Below are 24,823 nucleotides of genomic sequence, written 5' to 3' on the forward strand. Positions count from 1 at the left end.
TGTTTCAAGGGGTCTAACATCTGAGTTTTTGCATGGATGAGTGGGATAGACGCCAAAATCCCGGGGAAAAATCTGGATTGGACGCAAAGCAGCGTTTTAAGGGCAGTAATCACATTGCATGCTAAATTGGAGGCCTAAAGTGCTTTAAAACATCTTGCATGTGTATACATCAATCAGGTAGTGTAATTAGTGTACTGCTTCACACTGACAGACCAAACTCACTGTGTAACGCACCGCAAACAGCTGTTTGTGTAGTGACGGCCGTGCTGGACTGGTGCGCACCATGGCCAGAGTGCAGGCCATGCCGGTTTTCAAGCCCATACGGTCGGCTGAGGTAGCTGAATGACAGAACAACTGTTATGATCGCTTCTGCAGCGTTTACTGCTGACTGCACTGGTATTGCAAACCAAGCAGTTCTAATGTCATTACATGCATTTGCTTGCATAGTTTGGTTTGCACTTAAACTAGTTGCTGATTCCATCTGCAGTCGCTCTGAAGTTTATGACAGTTTAATATGCTTTTGTGTAAACAAACATTGTCTGCTGCAGTGGAGGGGCGGTCCCTTTCCTGCAGGCTGCATATCATTGTCTGCCTTTTCCTGCTATCAGCCTGTGATTAATTACCATTCACTTGTGTGGGAATCTGCAGGTCTGCTCCCATTGGATGACCTCAGTATAAAGAACTGCTTCCTGCAATGCCTCATGGGCTATCATAGTTTCAGACTCTATCTGTTACTCTGCTCGTGCCCCACCTCGTTCCTGGTCCGTGTGGACTGCGCTGACTCCTGCGAAGGGGTCAGCGAGTCCTCCTAGTTCTGCTCTTGTTCTAGAAGTTGCTACTTGCTTGTCTTGAGTCATATATTGGTTCATCGCCAATATATACGCATACTTGCGCATTTTGTTATTTTCCTTGTATTCGTGTTACGTTAATATATCAGTGTCGCTGATATATACGTACACGAACTGTTTATTTCCTGTGTTCAGTTAGTCAGCTTTCCAGCACGTTTTGGTAGTTTGCGCGTATCGTGAACACCCGTGCTGAGCTAGTTATCCTGTTCCTGGTCCTGTTTGTGGATTGCGTTCATCTCTGCGAAGAGATAACGAATCCTTCTGAATCCTGTTCCTGGTCCTGTTTGTGGATTGCGTTCATCTCTGCGAAGAGATAGCGAATCCTTCTGAGTCCTGTTCCCTGTATTACTTCAGTCTTAGTCAGAGTTCCTGCTTATGTCATATATCGGTTCATTGCCAATATATACATATGTTAGCCAGACGTTACGAATAGTTTCATTGATAGCTGTAATTGTAATACGCTAGGAAAACATACTTATTGTATATTTATCTGTGTTACGTTCATCTATCTCGATCCTGCTATTTCCTGTCTCTCCTGTCCTGTCTTTGTGAGGCACGCCATCGCCGCAACGCATTGGCTGCCTCATTCCAGTCTGTCTGGTTTTGGACGCTTGCTGTCGCTAAGTAATCGCTAGCTAGCAAGCGTTCATTCTGTCTACCTGTCCTGATCTCCTCAGTCCTGGTTTATGCGCTCAGCGCTACTTTGCGCTGAGACGTTATTACGAAAGTGTTTGTGGCTGTTCAGATCTGCACCGGCTCTGTGCACCACAATCTCCTATTGGAGTCAGTCCTCTCCTCCACTAAACTGGGGATATCCTGATCCCTTGTGCTGGTGTGTGTACCTCCTTCACGTCAGCTTATGTGTTGTATGCTGACTGTGGAGATTACACCCCCAAGCTTAACATTATGATAGCCCCATTACCAATCCCCATTGTGGGGGGGGTTCCCAGCAAAAATGACACTGTTTGTTATGGTTCCTGTTCCTTTAAGAAATTTGAGAAGCTCAATTCTGAAACAGAAAATGAGTTTTTTTCTGAATGTGCCAGGTTCCTGGCCAATCCTGAGCTCCAGGCTACTCCTGTTTCAACGTGGGCCCCCCAGCTAGTTTATGTTTTATTTAAGGGAAGATTGTTTCAGTGGGCCTACGATGTCTTGGATCATACCAATTTAAAAGAAAGACCACTGGAATTTCTAGCGTTTGTGATCCATAACTGGCTGCGCAAAACCGATTTGCCTAGCCCTTTTGATAAGCTCCTGGCAGCTTGTCAATCAGCTGCTCCTTCTACTGCCTACAAAAATAATCAGCAAGCAGATAATTGTTCTGATAACTTTTCTTCTGCTAAGGCAGCAGGGTCTAAAGCCAAACGTAAACGCTCCAAAAGAAAAGCGTTACAATCAGCGGAGTCGTTGCCCTTGGCGACTGCGCATCAGATCTGTAACGAGACTCCACCATTAGCAGATAATGAAATTCAGTCACCATTCAGGGGAGTCAAATGGACCTATGAAACTACTAATGAACTTTCATTGCTAGCCAGGGAAAATAAAGGTTCTTGTTTAAATGAATTATCTGAATATGATTATGAAGATATATTACAGAGTATTGAACAGATCAATTTATTCGTGCAGCAAGGGAAATTTGCATACACTACAGTTCAATACTTGCTACAGGTATTGGAGATCCTTAGGAATAAGAAATCGGCCAATCACCTGCTAAATAACCCAATGTATGTTTCTGCCACTAACACATTTGCAAACTATGATCAGCCGGAATGCTCAGCTGTTAAATATGCATGGGATCCTCCATTTGAGAAAGGAGAGATGGAAGCTCTGGTCTATGAATGGAAGAAAGATGCAAGTTCATTTTGTCAGTTTTACAGTGCAAAAAGTGAATTAGTATTGAATGCATGCATTAAGTCTGCTTATAACCTAATAAAAACTGGTGTGTGTGGGTATGACTTTGTGGCTCCATTGATCGATGTGTGGGGAATGATTCTGGACGATTTTTATGCAATTCAATCAGTTGATACCAGGGAAGACACACTGTCAAGTGGAGATTGTTCCACTTCCTCAGTTCCTGAGGACTCGCCTGCTTCAGCACCTTTGGCTGATTCAGCGAGTGATTCTGAGCTCCTTTTGTGTGAAATTGAAGTTCCTGTAATTCCACCCTGTACCATGGATAACTCAGTGTTACTTCCCAGTAAGACAGAAATTACTAATACTTCCTTAATCTTGCCCTGCACAAATTTCTCAGCAGAGGACCCAGAAGTCCTGCTGACTTTCGAGTCCAGCCTAGCCAGTACTCATGACTCTTTGTTTAGTGAAACAGACACCAGAAAAATCTTGCCTGTCTCTGCAAACACTTCTGCAGAAATTACCTGTGTTAATAAAGTTCAACTCCTGTCTGATCCAGCAGATGCCAATAGATGCACTATATCAGTTTCCGAGTCCCAGCAATCCTGTCTAGTAAACTCAGAACCCCAGCATCTGAATTTTCCAATTTTACAAATGAATGGTGATTCAGATGCGCAAACATTGTGTCTTGATCTTCCTGTTTCTACACCTCGCTCTAGTTTCGTAAATAGCTCAGAGCATCTGCTATGTGAACCTGAAATCGCAGAATTATTACCTTGTTCAGAAAATTTTCCAATAAATTTGCCCTGTACCATGAATTGTGCAGTAGATCTCTCCAATGAAACTCAGGTCACAGAATCATTATGCTGTCCAGCAGGTGCTTCCATGGTTTTGCCCTGCAATATGGACTGTTCAGTGATCCTGTCCAGTGAAGCTGTGGTCGCAGAGTCTTATGCTTCACCCAGTACTTTGGATACTTTAAACCCTTTAGCAGAGGAGGCTGAAGCACTGCTTACCTCAGTTGGTGTTGCAGTAATATTCACTTGTCTAGCAGCTGTTTTGGAATTACAGTCTGCTCTAATAAAACTTGATGAATTTCTGCCCAGCGAAGCAGAAGCCATTGAAATATTGTCCTCGTCAGCAAGTGTGTTAGATACCTTGCCCTGTACACAGTCTGATTTAACCAATGTTGTTGAGTCCCTCTCCAGTGTTGTAACAGCCGAGGAACTCCAGTCCTGTCCTCTGAATGTTTCAAAAGTCTTGCCCTGTAACATGGATAATTCTGACTCGCTGGAAAAAATAATAGAAATCTCAGAATTTCAGTCCGGGTTAATGAGTGTTTCTGAAACCCAGCCCTGTATCCTGGAAAATTCTGGTTCTCTGGCCGGTGTGGCAGAAGTTCCAGAGCTCCCTTCCTGTCTAGTGAGTTACTCAGTTTTGCCTAGTTCAGTGGGGATTGCTGCAATATTGACTTGTTTTGCAGCCCTTCATGAGCTCCAGTCCAGTGTATTTGATGAGTCTCTGTCTAGTCCAGAAGAAGCTATGGGAACCCTGTCTAGTTCAGTGCATACATCAGAAGATTTGCCCTGTCTTGTAAATGCCCCTGAACATGATTTGTTAATAACCCTGCTGGAATCAGCGACATCTAAGTCTGATCCTGCAGTTTTTAGTGAGAATCCAGTAACTATGAAGTCTAGTCATGATGAATTTTTTTTGCCCAGTTCTGGTTTCGGTCCTGTCTTGACTGACTTTGAGGTTCGCAGTTCCTTGACATGCCCAGAGGTTTCTCTTGTGCCGGTGTGCCCAGATGTGCTTCGTATGCCAGACTGCCCAGATTTGTCTGTGTTAGCGTGCTCACGTGCTTCCCTAGTGGAGACATGTTCTGATGTTGCCGGTTGGCCTGCATGCCCGGAGATGGTTCTGGTCCCTAAAAGCCCTGATCTTGATGTTTGTCCTTGTGACCCTGACTCTGGAGTTGCCCTGGGTTCCATAGGGGTTCTTGATAGTTCTCCATGTGAGCCTAAGGGGCGTTCTGACCTGTGGGGATCTCTTTGGAGCTTCCAAGTGTTCTGGGAGATCTCTGAGGAAACTTGTCCTGGTACCTTGGACTGGTTCAACGGTGGGTTTTGTGTTGGTAGGGACAGTTCCGGTGGGCATTGCAAAGGCTTTGGCGTTTTTGGACAGTCCTTGGAAGGCGGTGGGTATCGCGCAGAGAGTTTCTTGGGGTTGTTTTCTGGAAGTCGTGGTTCTGATGGGTGTCACACTGAGGCTTGTAGTGCTGACGGGCATGGTTCGGTAGGTTCTGGTTCCAATTGGTCTAGTTTTGGTGAGACTGATTCAGGAATTTGGTTTTGTCGGACGGATCCGACCTTCATGAATTTTCAGTCAGATCAGTTTGCTGGATTTCCCACTTCTGATTTTTTGGTTTGGGTGGTTCAGGAGAAATATGTCAGTTTTCATAGGCGTCCAGAGGCCGCGTTTAAGGGAGGGGGTACTGTTATGATCGCTTCTGCAGCGTTTACTGCTGACTGCACTGGTATTGCAAACCAAGCAGTTCTAATGTCATTACATGCATTTGCTTGCATAGTTTGGTTTGCACTTAAACTAGTTGCTGATTCCATCTGCAGTCGCTCTGAAGTTTATGACAGTTTAATATGCTTTTGTGTAAACAAACATTGTCTGCTGCAGTGGAGGGGCGGTCCCTTTCCTGCAGGCTGCATATCATTGTCTGCCTTTTCCTGCTATCAGCCTGTGATTAATTACCATTCACTTGTGTGGGAATCTGCAGGTCTGCTCCCATTGGATGACCTCAGTATAAAGAACTGCTTCCTGCAATGCCTCATGGGCTATCATAGTTTCAGACTCTATCTGTTACTCTGCTCGTGCCCCACCTCGTTCCTGGTCCGTGTGGACTGCGCTGACTCCTGCGAAGGGGTCAGCGAGTCCTCCTAGTTCTGCTCTTGTTCTAGAAGTTGCTACTTGCTTGTCTTGAGTCATATATTGGTTCATCGCCAATATATACGCATACTTGCGCATTTTGTTATTTTCCTTGTATTCGTGTTACGTTAATATATCAGTGTCGCTGATATATACGTACACGAACTGTTTATTTCCTGTGTTCAGTTAGTCAGCTTTCCAGCACGTTTTGGTAGTTTGCGCGTATCGTGAACACCCGTGCTGAGCTAGTTATCCTGTTCCTGGTCCTGTTTGTGGATTGCGTTCATCTCTGCGAAGAGATAACGAATCCTTCTGAATCCTGTTCCTGGTCCTGTTTGTGGATTGCGTTCATCTCTGCGAAGAGATAGCGAATCCTTCTGAGTCCTGTTCCCTGTATTACTTCAGTCTTAGTCAGAGTTCCTGCTTATGTCATATATCGGTTCATTGCCAATATATACATATGTTAGCCAGACGTTACGAATAGTTTCATTGATAGCTGTAATTGTAATACGCTAGGAAAACATACTTATTGTATATTTATCTGTGTTACGTTCATCTATCTCGATCCTGCTATTTCCTGTCTCTCCTGTCCTGTCTTTGTGAGGCACGCCATCGCCGCAACGCATTGGCTGCCTCATTCCAGTCTGTCTGGTTTTGGACGCTTGCTGTCGCTAAGTAATCGCTAGCTAGCAAGCGTTCATTCTGTCTACCTGTCCTGATCTCCTCAGTCCTGGTTTATGCGCTCAGCGCTACTTTGCGCTGAGACGTTATTACGAAAGTGTTTGTGGCTGTTCAGATCTGCACCGGCTCTGTGCACCACAATCTCCTATTGGAGTCAGTCCTCTCCTCCACTAAACTGGGGATATCCTGATCCCTTGTGCTGGTGTGTGTACCTCCTTCACGTCAGCTTATGTGTTGTATGCTGACTGTGGAGATTACACCCCCAAGCTTAACAACAACAGTGACTGAGTGTCCAGCTGATCGAATTTGGTCTGTCCACAATGAAGCAATGACCTTATTATCTTGGGTGTGCCCCAGTCCCACCCCCCCCCCCCCCCCTCCGAGACATTCATATAGCCGGCGGTCATTGCTGCATTGTGATACGCAAGCCCCTCCACTGCGGCAAGCTAACAATCACAAAGGGGAATTGACACATGTACATGCCTTTTGTGTTGTTGTTGCAGCTGCAGTGCAGCCAGAAAAGTTAGGCAGGCATGTACACGCATCAGAAAAATTATTATAGCGGCCGCTGCTAGCAGGGATCCGCCTGGAGTCCTGGACCCTGTTGCAGGCAGAGATGCTGTGTGCGGAGACTGACTTAGTCTTCGGGCGGGCAGTAGCCCTCCGGGATCCATGCCTCATTTATTTTGATAAAGGTGAGGTACTGAACACTTTTGTGACTTAGGCGACTTCTCTTCTGTGCTGAAGGTCCTTTCTGACAGGACACTTGAGGCAGGGCAGAAGTTGGATGGCAAATTGGGACAGCTCTGGCCACAGGTCAAGCCTGCGCACCCAGTAGTCCAAGGGTTCATCGCTGCTTACAGTGTCTACATCCACATATAAGGCCAGGTAGTCGGCTACCTGCCGGTCCAGGCGTTTGTGGAGGGTGGATCCGGAAGGACTAAGGTGAGGCTTTGGACTAAAGAATGTCCGCATGTCCAACATCACCATGAGATTGCTGGAGCGTCCTGTCCTTGCCTTCGTGGACTTGGGAGAAGGATTACTGGCAGTGGTACCTTTATTGCGTTGTGCTGTGACATCACCCTTAAACGCACCGTAAAGCATAGTTGCCAGCTTGTTCTGCATGTGCTGCATCCTTTCTGCCTTCAGGTGAGTTGGTAACATCTCCGACACTTTGTGCCTATACCAAGGGTCTAGTAGCGTGGCCACCCAGAACAGCTCATTCCCCTTGAGTTTTTTTATACAGGGGTCCTTTATCAGGCTGGACAGCATGAAAGATGCCATCTGTACAAATTTGGATCCAGACGTATTATCCATCTTATGGGGGTGATGGTCACTCTGACCGAGCCGCTGCTCCCCCGCCACTATCATTTTATGGAATATGTACATTGCCTGCTTCTCCTGGACCTGAGTTATGGGGGTGATGGTCAATCTGACCGAGCCGCTGCTCCCCCCACTACTGTTATTTTATGAGACATGTAGGTTGCCTGCTTCTCCTGGACCTGACTTATGGGGGTGATGGTCACTCTGACCGAGCTGCTGCTCCCCCCACTACTGTAATTTTATGGGATATGTACATTACCTGCTTCTCCTGACTTATGGGGGTGATGGTCACTCTGACCGAGCTGCTGCTCCCCCCGCCACTGTCATTTTATGGAATATGTACACTGCCTGCTTCTCCTGACTTATGGGGGTGATGGTCACTCTGACTGAGCAACTGCTCCCCTGGCACTGTAATAATACTGACACGTGCACTTCATATAATATTTTTAACATAAATGTATACTTTTTTCCTATCGTAACTTTAAAATTGATTTTCTCCAAAACTATAAGGTCTTTTTGAAAAATTATTTTTCCCCTTATACCCACTGTTCTCTTTAACATACTCTGCTAATTTGGTGATTCTAGCTTGTAAGGGGGCTTTGCAATTTACCGCAAAAATCACGGACATTAGGCTAAAATAAACGCTAAAATATTCTGGCAAATTTTCGCTTGTCGAAGCAAAAATTGTACTTATTTCGGCGAAAATTCGTCGAAAAGAATATTTGCATTTTCGCTCATCACTGGTAGAGATACTGGGTGATGGCTTTCTCCTGTTGTAGCAGGCGGTCAAACATGACCAGGGTCGAATTCCAGCGAGTCGGGCTATCACAAATCAAGCGTCTCACCGGCAAGTTGTTTCTCCGCTGAATGTCCACAAAACATGTCATGGCTGTGTAAGACCACCTGAAATGCCCACACAACTTCCTGGCCTGCTTCAGGACATCCTGTAATCCTGGGTATTTAGACACAAATCTCTGAATGATGAGATTCAGCACATGTGCCATGCAGAAAACGTGTCAACTTTCCCAAATTCAAAGCTGAAATTAGATTGCTGCCGTTGTCACACATCACGTTGCCGATGTCCAGTTGGTGCGGGGTCAGCCACTGAACCACCTATTTGTTAAGAGCAGCCAGGAGAGCTGCTCCAGTGTGACTCTCCACTTTGAGGCAAGACATGTCTAATATGGCGTGACACTGTCGTACCTGGCATGCAGCATAGGCCCTGGGGAGCTGGGGCTGTGTAGCTGGAGAGGAGATTGCAGCACCAGTAGAGTTGAACTGCCACTCAGCCAAGAAGGAGGAGGAGGACAACAGCGAAGAGGATGTAGCAGGAGGAGAGGAGGTGGCAGCAGGCCTGCCTGCAAGCCCTGGAGGTGTCACAAGTTCCGCTGCACAGCCACATACTCCCTGCTTGCCAGTGGGCACCAGGTTGACCCAATGGGCTGTGTAAGTAATGTACCTGCCCTGACCGTGCTTGGCAGACCAGGCATCCGTGGTCAGATGGACCGTTGACCCAACGCTGTGTGCTAGAGATGACGCCACTTGCCTCTCAACTTCATGGTACAGTTTGGGTATTGCCTTTTTTGAGAAATAATTGCGGCCTGGTATCTTCCACTGTGGTGTCCCAATGGCCACAAATTTTCGGAAGGCCTCACAGTCCACCAGCTGGTATGGTAACAGCTGGCAAGCTAACAGTTCCACCAAACTAGCTGTCAAACGCCGGGCAAGGGGGTGACTGGCACACATTGGCTTCTTCCGCTCAAATATTTCCTTCACAGACACCTGGCTACTGCTGTGGGCAGAGGAGCAGGAACCGCTCAAGGTGAGAGGCGGAGTGGAGGAGGGTGGCTGTGATTGTGAAGGTGCAAGGGAGAAAGCGGCTGAAGATGATGTACCTGAAGGAGGAAGAGGAGAAGGAGGGTGGCTTTGCTTTTGCGTGCTGCTTTTGCTCAGGTGATCTTGCCATTGCAGTTTGTGCCTTTTCAGCATGTGCCTTCGTGAGGCAGTTGTCCCTACGTGGGTGTTGGCCTTTCCACGGCTCAATTTTTGGAGGCAGAGAGAACAGATGGCATTACTCTGATCTACGGCAGACACACTAAAAAAATTTCAAACTGCTGAGCCCCCCTGGGGTGTGGGCACTATGGTGGCCTCAGCAGCTGACGTTGAAGGGCATGTTGACTGGCTGCCCATAGGTGGCGATACATGGCGCCGGACACTGCCACCAGCTGTTTCTGAGGACGAGCTCCCCCTGCTTCTTTCAGCAACTTGTCTCCTCCTACTCCTCTCTGACTCCTCCTCTGAACTGTCCCCCTGTTCATTTCCTCTATTGGGAACCCACGTGGCATCCATATCATCATAATCATCTTCCACAGCTTTGCTTGCCTCAGACACCTCATAAACTGTACCAACAGCAGGTACTTCATCATCCTCCTCCTCACACATTACATCCATAGTGTCGCCTAACTCAGACATAACTTTGTCCATATCGGGGGGGGGGGGGATAAAGTGAAAGGTATGCACTGACTTGACTAATACAATGTGCAGTCACACGGATCCAGTGAAAGGTATGCAGTGACTGGTATTACAATACAATGTGCAGCTGTCACACACAGACAGGTACCGGACAGGCACCGTAACACTGCGTCCGCTCACATAGGTAGGTGGGTGCACTGAACAACAGGTAGGTATATGCAGTGGTGGGTATTACAAATGTGCACCTGTCACACACAGACAGGTACCAGACAGGCACAGTGGCACTGTGTGCGCTCACGTAGGTACAGTAGGTGGGTGCACTGAAGTGAACAACAGGTAGGTATATGCAGTGATAGGTATTATAATGTGCACCTGTAACACACAGACAGGTACCAGACAGGCACAGTGACACTGTGTGCGCTCACGTAGGTAGGTGGGTGCACTGAAGTGAACAACAGGTAGGTATATGCAGTGATGGGTATTACAAATCTGCACCTGGCACAGTAGTAATTACCACCAAGGGGCCAAAGGTCAGCTGCGCCTGACTGACGGCTGTATATAATGCAAGTGGTCCACACAAAAAAAAAATAGATCACAAGCACAAGATTAGCTCTCAAAAGAGCTGTTGAGGAGTGCTTTTTTAGCAATAAGAATCAGTAAGCAGCAAGCTAACAAGCCTGCAAGAGCCTAACTGAGCTTTCCCTATGTGAATCTGCAGCAGCTCACCCTTAACTAATTACTGCAGGCACTTGAGTGAGTGAAAAGGCTGATGCTGCCTGCCTTTTATAAGGGGGGGGGGGGACTCCCGGAGGGAGTGCAGCCTGATTGGCTACAATGTGCCTGCTGACTGTGATGTAGAGGGTCAAAGTTGACCCTCATGATGCACTATAGGGGCGAAATCGAACTACCGGTAAAGTTTGCGGTTCTCCGCGATCGCAAACCACGGAAGTTCGCCAGTTCCCGTTCCCCGGTGAACCATTCGGGCCATCTCTACTTATGTCTTTGTTTCTATACTAGGAATGATTGAGTGATTGGCAGCAGGTTGTGACACACCGAGCTACCAGTTTATGGCAGTATATTTCCCATGAATCCTTGCAATGCATATTTGATATGTGGGAGGGAGGTAACCAGGGTGCCTGGAGAAAATCCACGCAGACATGGGAAAAACATACAAACTCTGTGTAGATAGTTTCCTGGCTGGGATATGAACCAGGGACCCAGTGCTGCAAGACAAGGGAGTTAACCATTATGCCACCGTGCTACTTATATAATGCATTACATTTTCTTTAAATGCTTAGATCATTTTTTAACTGTAAGCAGAGTTTATTATTGTATTAATAACAGGCTGTGCTAAATAATTTAAAAATAAGAGGGTTTGCTAAAACACTTAATGGACATTTTGAAAGCTATATGTCATATTTCCATATGCTTTAAGTTGCCAAGCACTGCATATATATTTGAATGTGCACACTGCAATACAAATTTGCATGACACCTTAATACAGTCCATGAAAATATTACCATAAATGTTGACAGTCCACAGAGTAATTCATAATGTGTTCTTAAAGTGAATACAGTTACAGTCATCCTTGAAAGGTAGTCCTTGGCTTTCTTTCCTTAGCCCTTCACATTGAGGGAGGTGATGACCATGATAATGCCAGTCTGTCATGTGTTGAGGCATCATACTGAGTGTCTTCTAGGTCTGTGCTTCCACCTTCATACAAAGGAGATCCCATAAAAGTAGGAGGAACAATCTGATTATAAGGTGTAAAATGAGCACTGGAGCTTCTTAGGTACTGAGATCCTAGACCATTAGAGATGCCTCCGGCTTGTGACAATGGTGCAATGGTAGTGTTAGTACTCACAGACCACAAACTTGGGTACTGACTGCAAAACATAAATGAATACATCATCTCACATTGTCATAACTAGTTGGTGGAACAATGTTTTGCTCTAAAAACAGTAAAATATATAAAAATAAACTGCTGTATGAGTAAATTGGATCCAGATCATCATTTTGTGCCATTGATATAGAAAATAGAACCTGTAAATACAGTATACTAGTATAATTATAATACTATATCATGTGCTAGATTATTCTCCACTCTGACACTAGGTGGGTAGCATAGGACTTTAATTCAGTATAGTCTGCACTGGCAATATTTTTTCTGTGCAAGTTGATTGGTTCAGGTAATGGAAACAATCCACAACTGTGCACCCTTTTCACAACCCTAACATAGATATTATGGAATTAAATTTGGCAAGTGAACTCACATATTACTATGATTCACACCCTTGATGAAGTCTCTCCTTAAGCCCGAAGGGTTGAAATTTTTTTACATCCGAGCAACTTTCACCCCCCATTCATTTGCCAATAACTTTATCACTACTCATCACAATTAATTGATCTATATCTTGTTTTTTCCGCCACCAATTAGGCTTTCTGTGGGTGGTATATTTTGCTAAGAGCCACTTTACTGTAAATGTATTTTAACAGGAAGAATAAGAAAAAAATGGAAAAAATTCATTATTTCTCAGTTTTCAGCCATTATAGTTTTAAAATAATACATGCCTCCATAATTAAAACTCACGTATTGTATTTGCCCATATGCCCCGGGTATTTCACCGTTAAAATTATATCTCTATCACAATGTATGGCGACAATATTTTATTTGGAAAGAAAGGTGCATTTTTTCCGTTTTGCGTCCATCACTGTTTAGAAGCCCATAATTTATTAAATCATATTGATATACTCCTTTGACATGCATATTTAAAAAGTTCAGACCCTTAGGTAACTATTTATGTTTTTTTTTTTTTATTATTGTAATTTTTGTTTTTTTTTAAATTTAAACTTGTATGTGGGTATTTTTTGGTGTGGGAGGTAAACAGGGTTTTTTTTTTAATATATTTATATGTTTACTTGTAAAATTTTTATTTTAGGTGCAATTAGCTATTTGGCCACAAGATGGCCAGAATCAAAAAGTCCTGGGAGCGATCGATCTCGCTCCCAGGCAGAAGAAAGGAGCCCAGAGCTCAGAAAAGCCGCAGCATCTGAAGAGATGCTGTCGGCTTTTCTCCGGGGGGGTCCGATCAGCGAAAGGGATTTATAATCCCTTTCACTGATCGGTGGGCTAGCGGGCAGCAGCGGGGGCGCGCACGGGGGGGCCCGCGGGCGCGCGCGCGCGACCCGCGGGAGTGCGCGCAGCCCAACTGGACGAGAAATCTCGTCCAGTTGGGCTTAAGGGCCTTTTTCCACTAGCCTGCGATTTGCGATTTGCTTCTGATCGAAAATCGCAAGGTACATTAAACTAATGGAAACTGCAGCAGCAATTTCCATTAGTGCGATCCGATTGCGATGCGATTTTGGTCAAAGCGCAATCGTCGTCCTGCCGCGTTTTGTATGCGATTGAGCTGGACTATAATGAGTATAGTAGCTCAATCGCAATTGCAATCGCATGGTGGAAATTGAAACGCGATTGCGATCGCGATTGGAATCGCGATCGCGATCGCATTTCATAGTGGAAAAGGGCCCTAAGTGGTTAATGATTTATTGATTGTACGAAAATAGAATGCATTGTTGGGAGCAGTGGCGTAGCAATAAGGGACAAAGAGGTTGCAACCGGAGGGGCCCAGTAGGGGCCCTCATTTATCCATCTTATTGGCCTTTTGTTGGTGCTATGCTGATAATGAACACCTCTCCTCTACATGTGCAATAAATGGTGGTAATCCTTACCAAGCTATTTTCTTATTACACCTAACACTGCAGCTGTCAACAGTAGGTTTTGGGGCTCCATATCAATGGAATACTTGGGGCCCCATGTAAAATACTCACACCGGGGCCCCAAGCTCCTTAGTCACTCCACTGGTTGGGAGTCCTGGTTCACCTTTTCTCACCTGCTGGTGGAATCGCATGCCTAGACTGTTGTACTTCCTCTGCTAGTGGCATTGTGCATCTGGACTGTAGTACTTCCTCTGCTCACCAGAAAGCAACTTTGTGCACATTTGTCTGGGCATTCATAAACCTCAAACTGCTTCAGGAGCTTGTCAGCTATGTTCTCCTGGCCTCACTCCCCGCCGTGTATGAGCATAGGTGCAATTAGACCGGGTTTGCACAGTAAGCTGAAGCTGCTCGTCCACAAGCAGATTTGTGCTATTGTGCAGGTGCAGTATAGCCATCTTGTGTGTGAAAAGGAGCGAAGCCCCACATTTTCAAAAAAGCAGTATTTTCTGTCAGTGGTAATAGTATTTTTTACGCTACTACTAGAGGTTTTTGAAGCAGATTTTCAGAGCAATTCTAGCCATGTTTAGAGAGGTTTTCTAAACATGCCTAGCGTTTTTGGAGTGTTTTTGTGTAGCAGATTTCATATATTGTTACAGTAAAGCTGTTACTGGACAGCTTCTGTAACAAAAACGCTTGGAAAGCCGCTCTGATCTAGCCTTTTCTTCAGAGCGGTTTTCCACTTTCCTATACTTTAACAGAAACGCATCAGAAATCTAAAAAATGCCGCAGCCCGCCCCGAGTTTGCGTTCGTGGAAAAACCGAACTGCTCTGGCGTGCACCAGCCCATTGAAATACATTACCCAAGCGGTTTTGAAACTGCTAGCGTTTTTTAAAACACTCATGAACCGCTCTGGAGTGCCGCAGCCCTAACAGCAGCTCAAAGTTTGTAGTAACTATCTGGTAAGTGAGGTAAATAAAAACTTGTAACATGTTAATGATGTAAAGAAAGAAGTCATTCACTGCCTCCAAGAGGTGATTTGCCAAACAAAAATACTGAAAATTGAGTTTCCATAGCAACACACCTAATGAATGAACATAGCCAGAACCAGTAAAAATAAAGCCCGTGTCATACTAGGGACTTTGTTGCTGTCACTGTGACTTATTACATCTACTGTGATGTTATCCAATGCCGTTTGTAACAACTATGATACAAATCAGCAGGTAGTTGTATTAGTGATAATACGTACCAAGAAGTGGATGGCGTGACATTGGCGTGGTTTACTGGCAGCATTCCACTCTGTGTTTGCATCTGTAAACTGGACCATTGTTCATTTGATTGGAATAGGGGAAGGCATGTAGATGAATTCTCTGTGTAGCTTGCTGCAAAAAGATCATAGTATAACAAGGTTAAAATAAGGTTCTCTACATAGATGCTTGCATAAGGAGTTTTTCTGAGGATCCCCATTTCTGTTTAACACAGATAGGGGAATCCCCTTTAAGTATAACTTTATTTTTGCTAATGGAACATAATAACCTTTGAAGTCCTCTATCCATTGAGGAGTATTTGCAGGAAAGTTTGTCTTCTTTAACTACTTTTGCCCAACTAACAAGTTTGTCTTCTTTAACTACTTTTGCCCAACTAACAGGCTCCCTCTGACTCCTCCTCTATATATATACATGTTGGTGTACTCTGCAGCATGGCTGGCTGAACGTATACATAGAGGAGGAGCTGGTGTGAGCCTGTTAATTGGGCAGCTTGAAGAGAGTAGACCTCCCTGCAGAGACTCCAGTCAAGGCTGCTGATTAAAATGGGGTTCCTGAAAAATTCAGATTGAAATATTACAAAGCATTTTTCATTTTTACTGACACTAACATTTACACACTTTGGACCAATGCGTACAGGGTCTCAAGAGATCCCTATTCACATTAGCCAGAACGGGTGCTTATCTGATTTCTCTTACTTTGTGGTGATCTGATAGCACCACAGACTCTCACTGGTATTGCTGGACAAACCACCAGCCACAGAGATACGGGGAAAAGCCCCACGTGGCCAGCAGCAGTGGTGAGAGAGCTTTTAGAGTAAAGGGGAGGGGGGTGCTGGTGCTATGTCACCCTCTCCATTACACAGGCCGCACTGTCTCTGCTGTGGGTATCCATTTCTAGAAATGGAGGGGTGTATTATCTGTTTCACAGGCACACACCCTCTTTTACCAGGAGTGGTGAGGGCATGTCTTAAAGGATGCCAGGTGTGGGTGGGGCTTGTCTAAAAGGTATCTCTCTATTATCTTAAAACATTTGGAAGTATGTACCTGGATGCCGTCAATTCATCTGAACAGCCAACACATGGGGCATATTTTTAGCAAAGTACTGTTCGGTGTTAGACACTAGCTGATTTCGTATGTCAGCTATTCAAATAAGGAATGTGTTGTAACGTACGTAGAAAAAGCATTGTGTATATATGATCGTCTTTCATCCCCTCTGTTTTCTTCCATCAATAATGCTTCAGACAGAAAACAGGGGATGTAATGATAGCCCTCTGATTAGTTTGTTTTTAGCTGCATGCTATAATACCAAAAACTAATTGTGTAGTTTAAAAAATGCATAAAGGTATAATATACAAAAATACACTTTGGGGTTGATTCACTAAAGGAAACAGCGCAAGTAATCTCATATTATTAGTGCTATTTCCACAGTGTGCTTTAAAGAGGAGCTGTTAGGTATAGGGTCTCAGAGAAAAAAAACACTGAGGGCTGCTGCACACCGAGCGGCTTTTTCAGCGTTTCTGCAGCCGCTTGCGGCTGCGGATCCGCTTGGTCAATGTATCTCAATGGGGTGGTGCACACCAGAGCAGGAGGCGTTTTGCAGAAACGAATCCTCCCGGGGTGAGGCATTTTTTGGATTTCGGATGCGTTTCTGCCTCAATGTTAAGTATAGGAAAAACGCAAACCGCTCTGAAAAACGCCTGTTCAGAGCGGTTTTGCCGGCGTTTTTGTTACAGAAGCTGTTCAGTAACAGCTTTACTGTAACAATATATAAAATCTAGGTAGAAGGCTGCGCATCCCTGACCCAATACTGTACAATTGAATGGTTAATCGCTGTGGCGCACACCGCCCCCCCTGGACTAAAATGTACGCCCGCATCCAAACAATGCAATACTGGTTTATGGAGAAATTTTAGCTTCCATCATAGTTTTGCATGCAAAAATATAATATACTGGACATCTGCACCAACGTTGAGGTAAATCTCCAGAGCAGATGTCCTAACACTAAACTGACCTAAGTTAAAAGCAAATGTCTTTACCCTGGCAGCAGCTATGCTAAAATGTGTAACTTACATTCAATACAGACAGCAGAAAACAAAGCAAGCGCTCACCAATATGGGCTGCAACTGAATGACTCATCACCTCATATGCACCGCTTAAATAGCTCAAATACACACTCAGCAATCAGACAGATGCAAAACATATGCAAAACTAAACTAAATACTTGCCATGCAAAACAGGATAGCACAATGGGTGCTGCTAGCCTGGTAGTTACAGAACTGTGGAAACAAAATATAGGTAGAAGGCTGCGCATCCCTGACCCAATACTGTACAATTGAATGGTTAATCGCTGTGGCGCACACCGCCCCCCCTGGACTAAAATGTACGCCCGCATCCAAACAATGCAATACTGGTTTATGGAGAAATTTTAGCTTCCATCATAGTTTTGCATGCAAAAATATAATATACTGGACATCTGCACCAACGTTGAGGTAAATCTCCAGAGCAGATGTCCTAACACTAAACTGACCTAAGTTAAAAGCAAATGTCTTTACCCTGGCAGCAGCTATGCTAAAATGTGTAACTTACATTCAATACAGACAGCAGAAAACAAAGCAAGCGCTCACCAATATGGGCTGCAACTGAATGACTCATCACCTCATATGCACCGCTTAAATAGCTCAAATACACACTCAGCAATCAGACAGATGCAAAACATATGCAAAACTAATCTAAATACTTGCCATGCAAAACAGGATAGCACAATGGGTGCTGCTAGCCTGGTAGATGAGTCAATCAGTTGCAGCCCATATTGGTGAGCGCTTGCTTTGTTTTCTGCAATATATAAAATCTACTACACCAAAACCGCTACACAAAACCGCAAAACGCTAGCTGAAACGCTACAGAAAAAGAAGAAAAAACGTTTCAAAATCTGCTAGCATTTTGCGGATCTGCTAGCGGGTTTTGGTGTGCACCAGGCCATATATCAGTAGCTAAATATTGGCTGTACTTACATTACATATGCATTTCACTGTCCACGTTTGGATTTCACAGAATTTTTATAAAGTATTTGCAGAGATTGATGCTCCTGCCAGCTCATGGCAGGTTCCATGTTTGACTGTCTTGTATGAAGCCAATTGTGATGTAATATCCTCCATTACCCTGCTTCCTGATGACTCGACAAAAAAGATCAGGATCAAAGATCCTAATGGTTCATGATCTGGACAACACTACTGTGCAGCTAATATTAATTAGCCATGTGGCTAGGAACAATAGCGGACTCCTGCAGTATACTCTAACGGAACATGTGCCCTGTTAACAGCACATTGATTTTTCAGTGCTGTGAGCTGGGCTGCAAGATACAAGCTGCTGTAACATGAGCCTGTAACTTCTCACTGTGAAAGCAGCCTTAGGACGGGATAGGGAAATGAAGGGGAGGACCAAGGGAGTACAGTAGGAAGAAGAAGCAGCCCCAGCATGCTTTGCAGTATCTGTTATGCGGCCTGCCGGCCTCCTTAGGAGCTTGGGAATAAAGAGGCTTGCTATTCAGCAAAAATCAAAGTAAGAGAGATTTTTAACTTCAGTATTGCCTTTTTGGCTTCCTTCTAAACTGTTTAACATAGGAGAATAGAGGTTTAAATTAGCTTTTGCAGCCTGACAGTTACTCTTTAAATGTAATGGGCTGCAAGAGACGCGCGCTATTAGCTGCATAGAACGCACATATACAGGAGTGCACACTATGCTGCGGTTAGTGCAGCATAGCGAACGCTATTACGTTAAGCCTCTTTCCAGCAAATAAGGAGTGCACCTCTGCTCCCGCCCTGAGCTCCTTCGCGTCCAATCACTATAAAGGATGTGATCCCCGCACTGGGGATCACGTCCTTTATAGTAATTGGATCCAAAAGAGGCTCAAAATGGGAGGAGAAGAGTGCTCCCTTCTTCATCAATATAACCCAAGCTGATTTGCCGCAGGGAACGCAGCAGAACGTGGGCTTTATACTAAAATTCCACGATTTTTCAGGCCGTGGATTCTGCAGCCCAGGGGAGGCAGAGCTTCGAGCTGCAGCTCTGCCTCCAGTGCAGTCAATCTGCGCTGATCACTGGCTCTCCCTGCCCCTCTCAGTGAAAGAAGACTGAGGCGGACTGGGAGAGGCAGCGATCAGCGCAGATTGATGTGAGTAGAGGCAGAGCTACTGCCCAAAGCTCCGCCAAATCTTCCCCGGGGATTTCGGGGGGATTAAGACCTCATTTTGCCGCATCCACGCAGCTAATCAGCTCGGATTATAATGATGAAGAAGCCTGCAGCATAAAAACAGGTATTTTGGAAGGCTTCAGATTCTCTTTAAAGGGAAACTGAAGTGAAAATAAACTAATGATATAATGATTTGTATGTGTAGTACAGCTAAGAAATAGAACATTAGCAGCACAGATATTGCTTTCAGCACATGAAGAATTAAAAAACTTTAGTTTTTATCTATACAAAAGAGCTTATCTGAGCTCCACCTATTTGGTCTATAGGATGTTGCTTTCTAAAACATTTATACATTAACAGTCAGAGACAGATTTAGATAACATTTGTACTCCTGGGAAGTTGAAAAGGTCATTAGCTCTGCTTGTGTTACGGTTTAAAATACAGAGTGTGGCTTGTAATTGCAAATATTAGAGAATTATGGAATGTTATAAAAAAAAAGCTATATATCTAAAAATTAAAATATGAGACTATTTTCTTTGCTACTAATGTTTAACTATCCGTACTGTACAAACAATTCATTATATCATACGTTTTTTTCTTCACTTCAGTGTCACTTTAAGGTAATAGCGTTTGCTATGCTGCACTACCCGCAGCATAGTGTGCGATCCTGTGTATGCGCGCGCTACGTGGCTAATAGCGTGCAGCGCATTACATTTAAAGCGGAAATTGCGAGAGTAACAGGAGATTACTTGCGTTTTTCCTTTAGTTAATCAACCCCTATATGTTTTATTGAAGTTTATACATAACATTTTACTTAATATAATGCAAGCAGTTACGTTTACCATTAGCTAAATGCACTGCACAGTATAGACAGTAGCCACTCTCTAAGCCTGTTATGAGCCACCTCAGAAATTGGTATAAGTAGATCCTTAGCTTTAGATCTGAACTATAATCATAGCTCTTGCATTTAGCAATATTTGATGTGCTTTTCAGAACTAATACTACTTACATGGGGAATGGTTTCTGGTGCCATATGGGCTCGGGTAGGGTGACGCTCTGTGATTTCTTAGTGGAATAAATCTTTCACAGCCATGCGAGGAAGGAAGGGATATAGGAGTCCCAAACTGAGAATGATGATTTGCTGGAGAACACAAAGCGTTGGACCCAGGGATCAGCCAACTGCCCACTTTAAAAAGAAAGAAAACAGTTTTTCAGTTACAGATGTGTGTATAAATTCATTTATTGGATGAGGATTGTCTCATTAGTAGTGTTGGTGTTCGAATTTGGGATATTGAATTCGGAAACCTGAATCATCCTGAACACTGCACTTCAGCACCCGAGCATGTGGACAGAGTCATGGGGAGTTACTTGCACTTCATGGGGTTCTTCACGTGACTCTGATGCTTCTTCCTATCCAAGGTGAAGGAGGAAGCATACCCTAGTCATGGGAACTTCCCATGACTCCGCTCACTCGATCGGGGCTGAATTGCGAAGCTTGGCATAATTTGGGTTTCTGAATTCAATATCCTGAATTCTAACACTACTTATCAAAGCATTGTAGAACAGACCGAAGCAATGTAGACATGTACTTACGTTTGTAAATTAGTGGCTGGTAGTGTACTAGTAAAGGACTCTGTCGCTGACACAGGAGACCAGGGTTTGAATCTTCCTGTTCAGTAAGCCAGCACCTATGCAGTGAGGAGACCTTGAGCAAGACTCCTTGAAGCTGCTACTCCCTATAGAATGCACCCTTGTGGCTGCAGCTCTTGCCATTTGAGTCTGCCAAGGTATAAATGTTTTATGTTTTGTCTCCCAAGTATTCTCCTAGGTGATATTTTCACACCTTATCAATAGAATTACTTTAAAGCCACCTGCAACTAAGAAATGACTCAGAGTAATGTAGACAGTACTTTTTCACCTATGCTTTGGTGTGAATGCAACAAAGAAATTAAGTGCAAAGCCAGCAGCATAGAGCAGTGTCTAGAGGTACATAGGTACATTATATTAGGGCGTAACTCTACTGATTGGGGCCCCCCTGCAAAAAAGAAAGCATGGGCCAATACTCGCCCCCACCCCCTTCCCCGCATATGCAGCCAATGAGCAAAAAAAAGTCTATGTATATGTTTAACAAAAATCCCCGTTTACTCACAAAAGCTGTCCCCCAACCACCTCCTCCCACCATGCAGAGTAGCGCAGGGAGCGGATGTATGTTTATAGGTGCCGCGGGTCTCCTTCATAATTCGCAGAGAAACGCCTTCTGCAGCTATTTGTCGGCTCCAGATCATGTGACTTGCATTGGTCATGTGATCAGGAGCTGCTGAATGGCCGCAGAAGGTGTTCAGCTGTGATGTATGGAGGAGACCTGTACCACTTGTAAGCAGATAAATGTACACTCACTCCGTGCGCTACGAGGTGGCGGGGGCAGCTTTTGTGAGGGAACGGAAAGTTCTTTTCTTGGTTATGAGGTGCACTTGTGGGTGGGGAGAGGGAGGAAGAATGGGCCCTCAAAGCCCCCAGGCCCCTCCGAAGTGATGGGGGTCGCAGGGGATGATTGTTACACCCATTATTGGTATGCACAGCAAATACTCCTACGGTAATTGGATTTCCCTGTGTATGTAGGTCAGGGGTCACTGAGTTTACCAAGCCAATTTGAGTTCCAATAATTAGTTCTAAAGGTTTTGGAATCAATAAAATGACAACAGTGCCCAAATGTATGCACCTGCTTAATTTTGTTTAAACAATTATTGCACACTTTCTGTAAATCCAATAAACTTAATTTTACTTTCACTCAAATATCACTGTGTGCCTTCCCCCTTATGATATATTTAACTGACATTTTTTATCATAACAAACAATGATTTATACAGGAAAATCATGACGATTAACAAGGTAGCTCAAACTTTCGTACCCCACTGTATATCTGAGCTACAAATAGATAAATCATCAGGTATATTTTTGTGAGTGTTGAAATTTTTAAATGATAATAAAAAGGGGTACAAGTTTGTTGTCTTCCAAAGTGTGACAACTTACATTGTGAGTACCCTGTCTGCTGGCTGTTCTCTACGTCATCCATGAAGTCTTTATGGTCAGTCCTGCCAGACACAAAATACAACATTTTAATTCAGGGCTGATATTGTTAAAAACAATAAATCCTTCACTTTAGTTGTTATATTCTACATCACTCACAAATGGATAAGGCCCGGTTCAGACATGCGACTGCAAGGCGTTTACCGCCAGAAACCACTACATCCCACACATGGCCGCATTTCAGACAAGGCCACAAAGGCCAAGGCCTAAGTCACAAGGAAAGCAAGGGGTGGGCTGTGGGCAGCAGGCCGGCAGCAACAGTTGACCTGCTAATTATTCGTAGCAGTCGGGTGAGCACCAAAACAGACTATTCCTGATGTTTGCACATAGGGGTGGGTGGCTACCTACAGCCAGATCTGGTACTCGGGGGATGAGGGGGCCGTGAACAGTCAATTACCGTGATCTCTGAGCTGCCTGTCACTCACCCAATGCGCTGCTCACCATGAAGTTCACAACCAAATCCCTGCCATCATGTCACTTACTGTCCTCAGGGAGGCTTATAATGTTATCCCTGCCATCACGTCTCTAACTGTCCTCAAAGGAGCTTACAGTCTAATTCCTGCTGTGTTAGGGGGGAAGTTTAGGATACTGTCAATCCTTAGAGTAGCTAGTGGTAGTGGGCCTTGGGCAGTAAAAATTACAAATCTGGCTCTGAATTCCCATATTGAGATGAATGGCAGAAAGAGTTTTCTGAGATGCTGCGTGTAGCATCTTCTGTCAGCTGCTTTTAGGGTTCTGTGTCCCCCTAGGGGCTCAAAACACAATGTAGTAATTAAATGTCTGGAACTAATGCCAAACGCTTTGTTCTGCTCATTAGCAGAAAGGGTCAGCATTGATTAAATGAGCCTCTGGCAGATGGACTTAGCCGAACCGGCCCTAAAGATGTTAGCATATACTTGGCACCAAAAATGATAAACAATGTAATGAAACCAGGAAGCTAGCAATTGGTTCTGGCTTCCTGGCTTAGTAAATAGTTAAGTATACGTTGAAATAAGTTGAAATAACTTTAAAGATAATAGACTTACAGTTCTAGAGGGTTGATGCTCAAAAGTGCAGTAATATTGCCATGCACAGACAGCGTGCGACAATATTACCATGACTAACGGCAGCGCATACTGTGAGATTATGCCATTAGCATGACCCGCTGTACTCGAGTAGCACAAGGGTTGCTACGGTAACAAGCATTACTAACAGTAATGATCATTAGAAATGCACGTTACTGAATCAACGGTACTGCTACTTGAGTACCGCGGGTTGCACTAATAGCATAACTTGCAGTACACGCTGCCAGTAGTAATGGTAATATTTCCGTGTACTGTCTATGTACAGCAATATTACCGCACTTATGTGCATCAACCCCTATATTTGCTATGGACAATTCGGCTTGCCAACTTTAAAGAGACTCGCCAGTTAACTGCCAGTGATTTTCTCATAGCTGGGAATTCATTTTATTGCCCATCATCTAACTGAAAATGTCCCTCATGTCAGTGCTGATATTTAGAGAAAGAGGTTGCATTAGTGCCTTGCAAAGCCTTCATTCTTTATGCAAACAAATGGTATCATCCTGATTCAAAACTTCTTGTTTATGCAAACAATACAGGCAAGATTTTCAAATACATTCCCTGCAGCTAACATCCATTCTCTATTGTACACAAAATGCCTTTCTCATGAGTCAAATCTATGTGGAGCTGCAGTCCAATTACGTCTGCTCCTTCGTAGGTTCAGCTTGTGGGTAGGTCAGTCAGGAGTAACCATATGATTCTCAAAATAGTAAGAATAAAAGAGGCCAGACTCCCAGCAGTGGGCAGGATGGCAAAGAGTAGCAGAAACAATGACAAAGCTCACACATTTCTTACTTTAGTTGCACAGTTCACTTTCCACTTTCTGCACACGATATGGACAGGAGCTTGTGACACTCACTACACTGGCACAGCCTGTCATAGACTTCTAGTTCACAGGAAGAGTACAGTAATTTCAAGACCCCACTTTCTGAAAAAGAAAACAGCCAATGCAGAGGTCTGAAATCTGTATGGTTGGATTTATGGGTGAAGGAAATCACTGCTGTAATGCATACCTTTCAATTTAAAAATGTAGTTCCCAAAGGGAACTTAACATATAGTTTACACTAAACAATGTATCTGCTTCCAGAAATTAACAACTACAGTTTTGGGTCAAATTGGACTTTAGAGCACTACTATTTTTCTGCTGTGCAACATAGGCAGCCCTTCATAGAAATTCATAGGAATCCATTAAAAAAAAGTCTTGCTGCAAAAGAATGCAAATGATGGCCATAGCACAGGCTGGTAACCTTTCAGCACCTCTGTAATGTGATACGTCCCAGGCAAGAGTTGTAGTGAAAGACTACCTGGTAACTATCACTTTTGATATATGCATGTGAGATTTGCGGAATCACTCATGTTCAATCCAGTGTTCTCCAGCTTGGAGGATCTT

General features: G+C 44.2%; 1 protein-coding gene across 3 annotated transcripts in view; it reads right to left on the reverse strand.

Annotated features, from left to right (window-relative positions):
* Positions 1-11,555: 11,555 nt before the first annotated feature.
* Positions 11,556-24,823, reverse strand: part of LOC137570813 (T-box transcription factor T-like) — a 37,893-nt gene continuing 24,625 nt past the window's right edge. The window contains exons 5-8 of one of the 3 annotated variants that reach the window (XM_068279519.1): positions 22,316-22,377; positions 20,295-20,471; positions 15,080-15,212; positions 11,556-11,998 (exon numbers count right to left, since the gene is read on the reverse strand). In XM_068279519.1, the coding sequence (XP_068135620.1) occupies positions 11,737-11,998; positions 15,080-15,212; positions 20,295-20,471; positions 22,316-22,377 (634 nt within the window). In that variant the 3' untranslated portion in view covers positions 11,556-11,736. Of the gene's footprint in view, positions 11,999-15,079; positions 15,213-20,294; positions 20,472-22,311; positions 22,378-24,823 lie in introns of all 3 variants that reach the window. The other 2 variants (XM_068279520.1, XM_068279521.1) reach the window with 2 other exon arrangements.

Source organism: Hyperolius riggenbachi, chromosome 4, assembly GCF_040937935.1.
Source record: "Hyperolius riggenbachi isolate aHypRig1 chromosome 4, aHypRig1.pri, whole genome shotgun sequence".
NCBI classification, from domain to species: Eukaryota; Metazoa; Chordata; class Amphibia; order Anura; family Hyperoliidae; genus Hyperolius; species Hyperolius riggenbachi.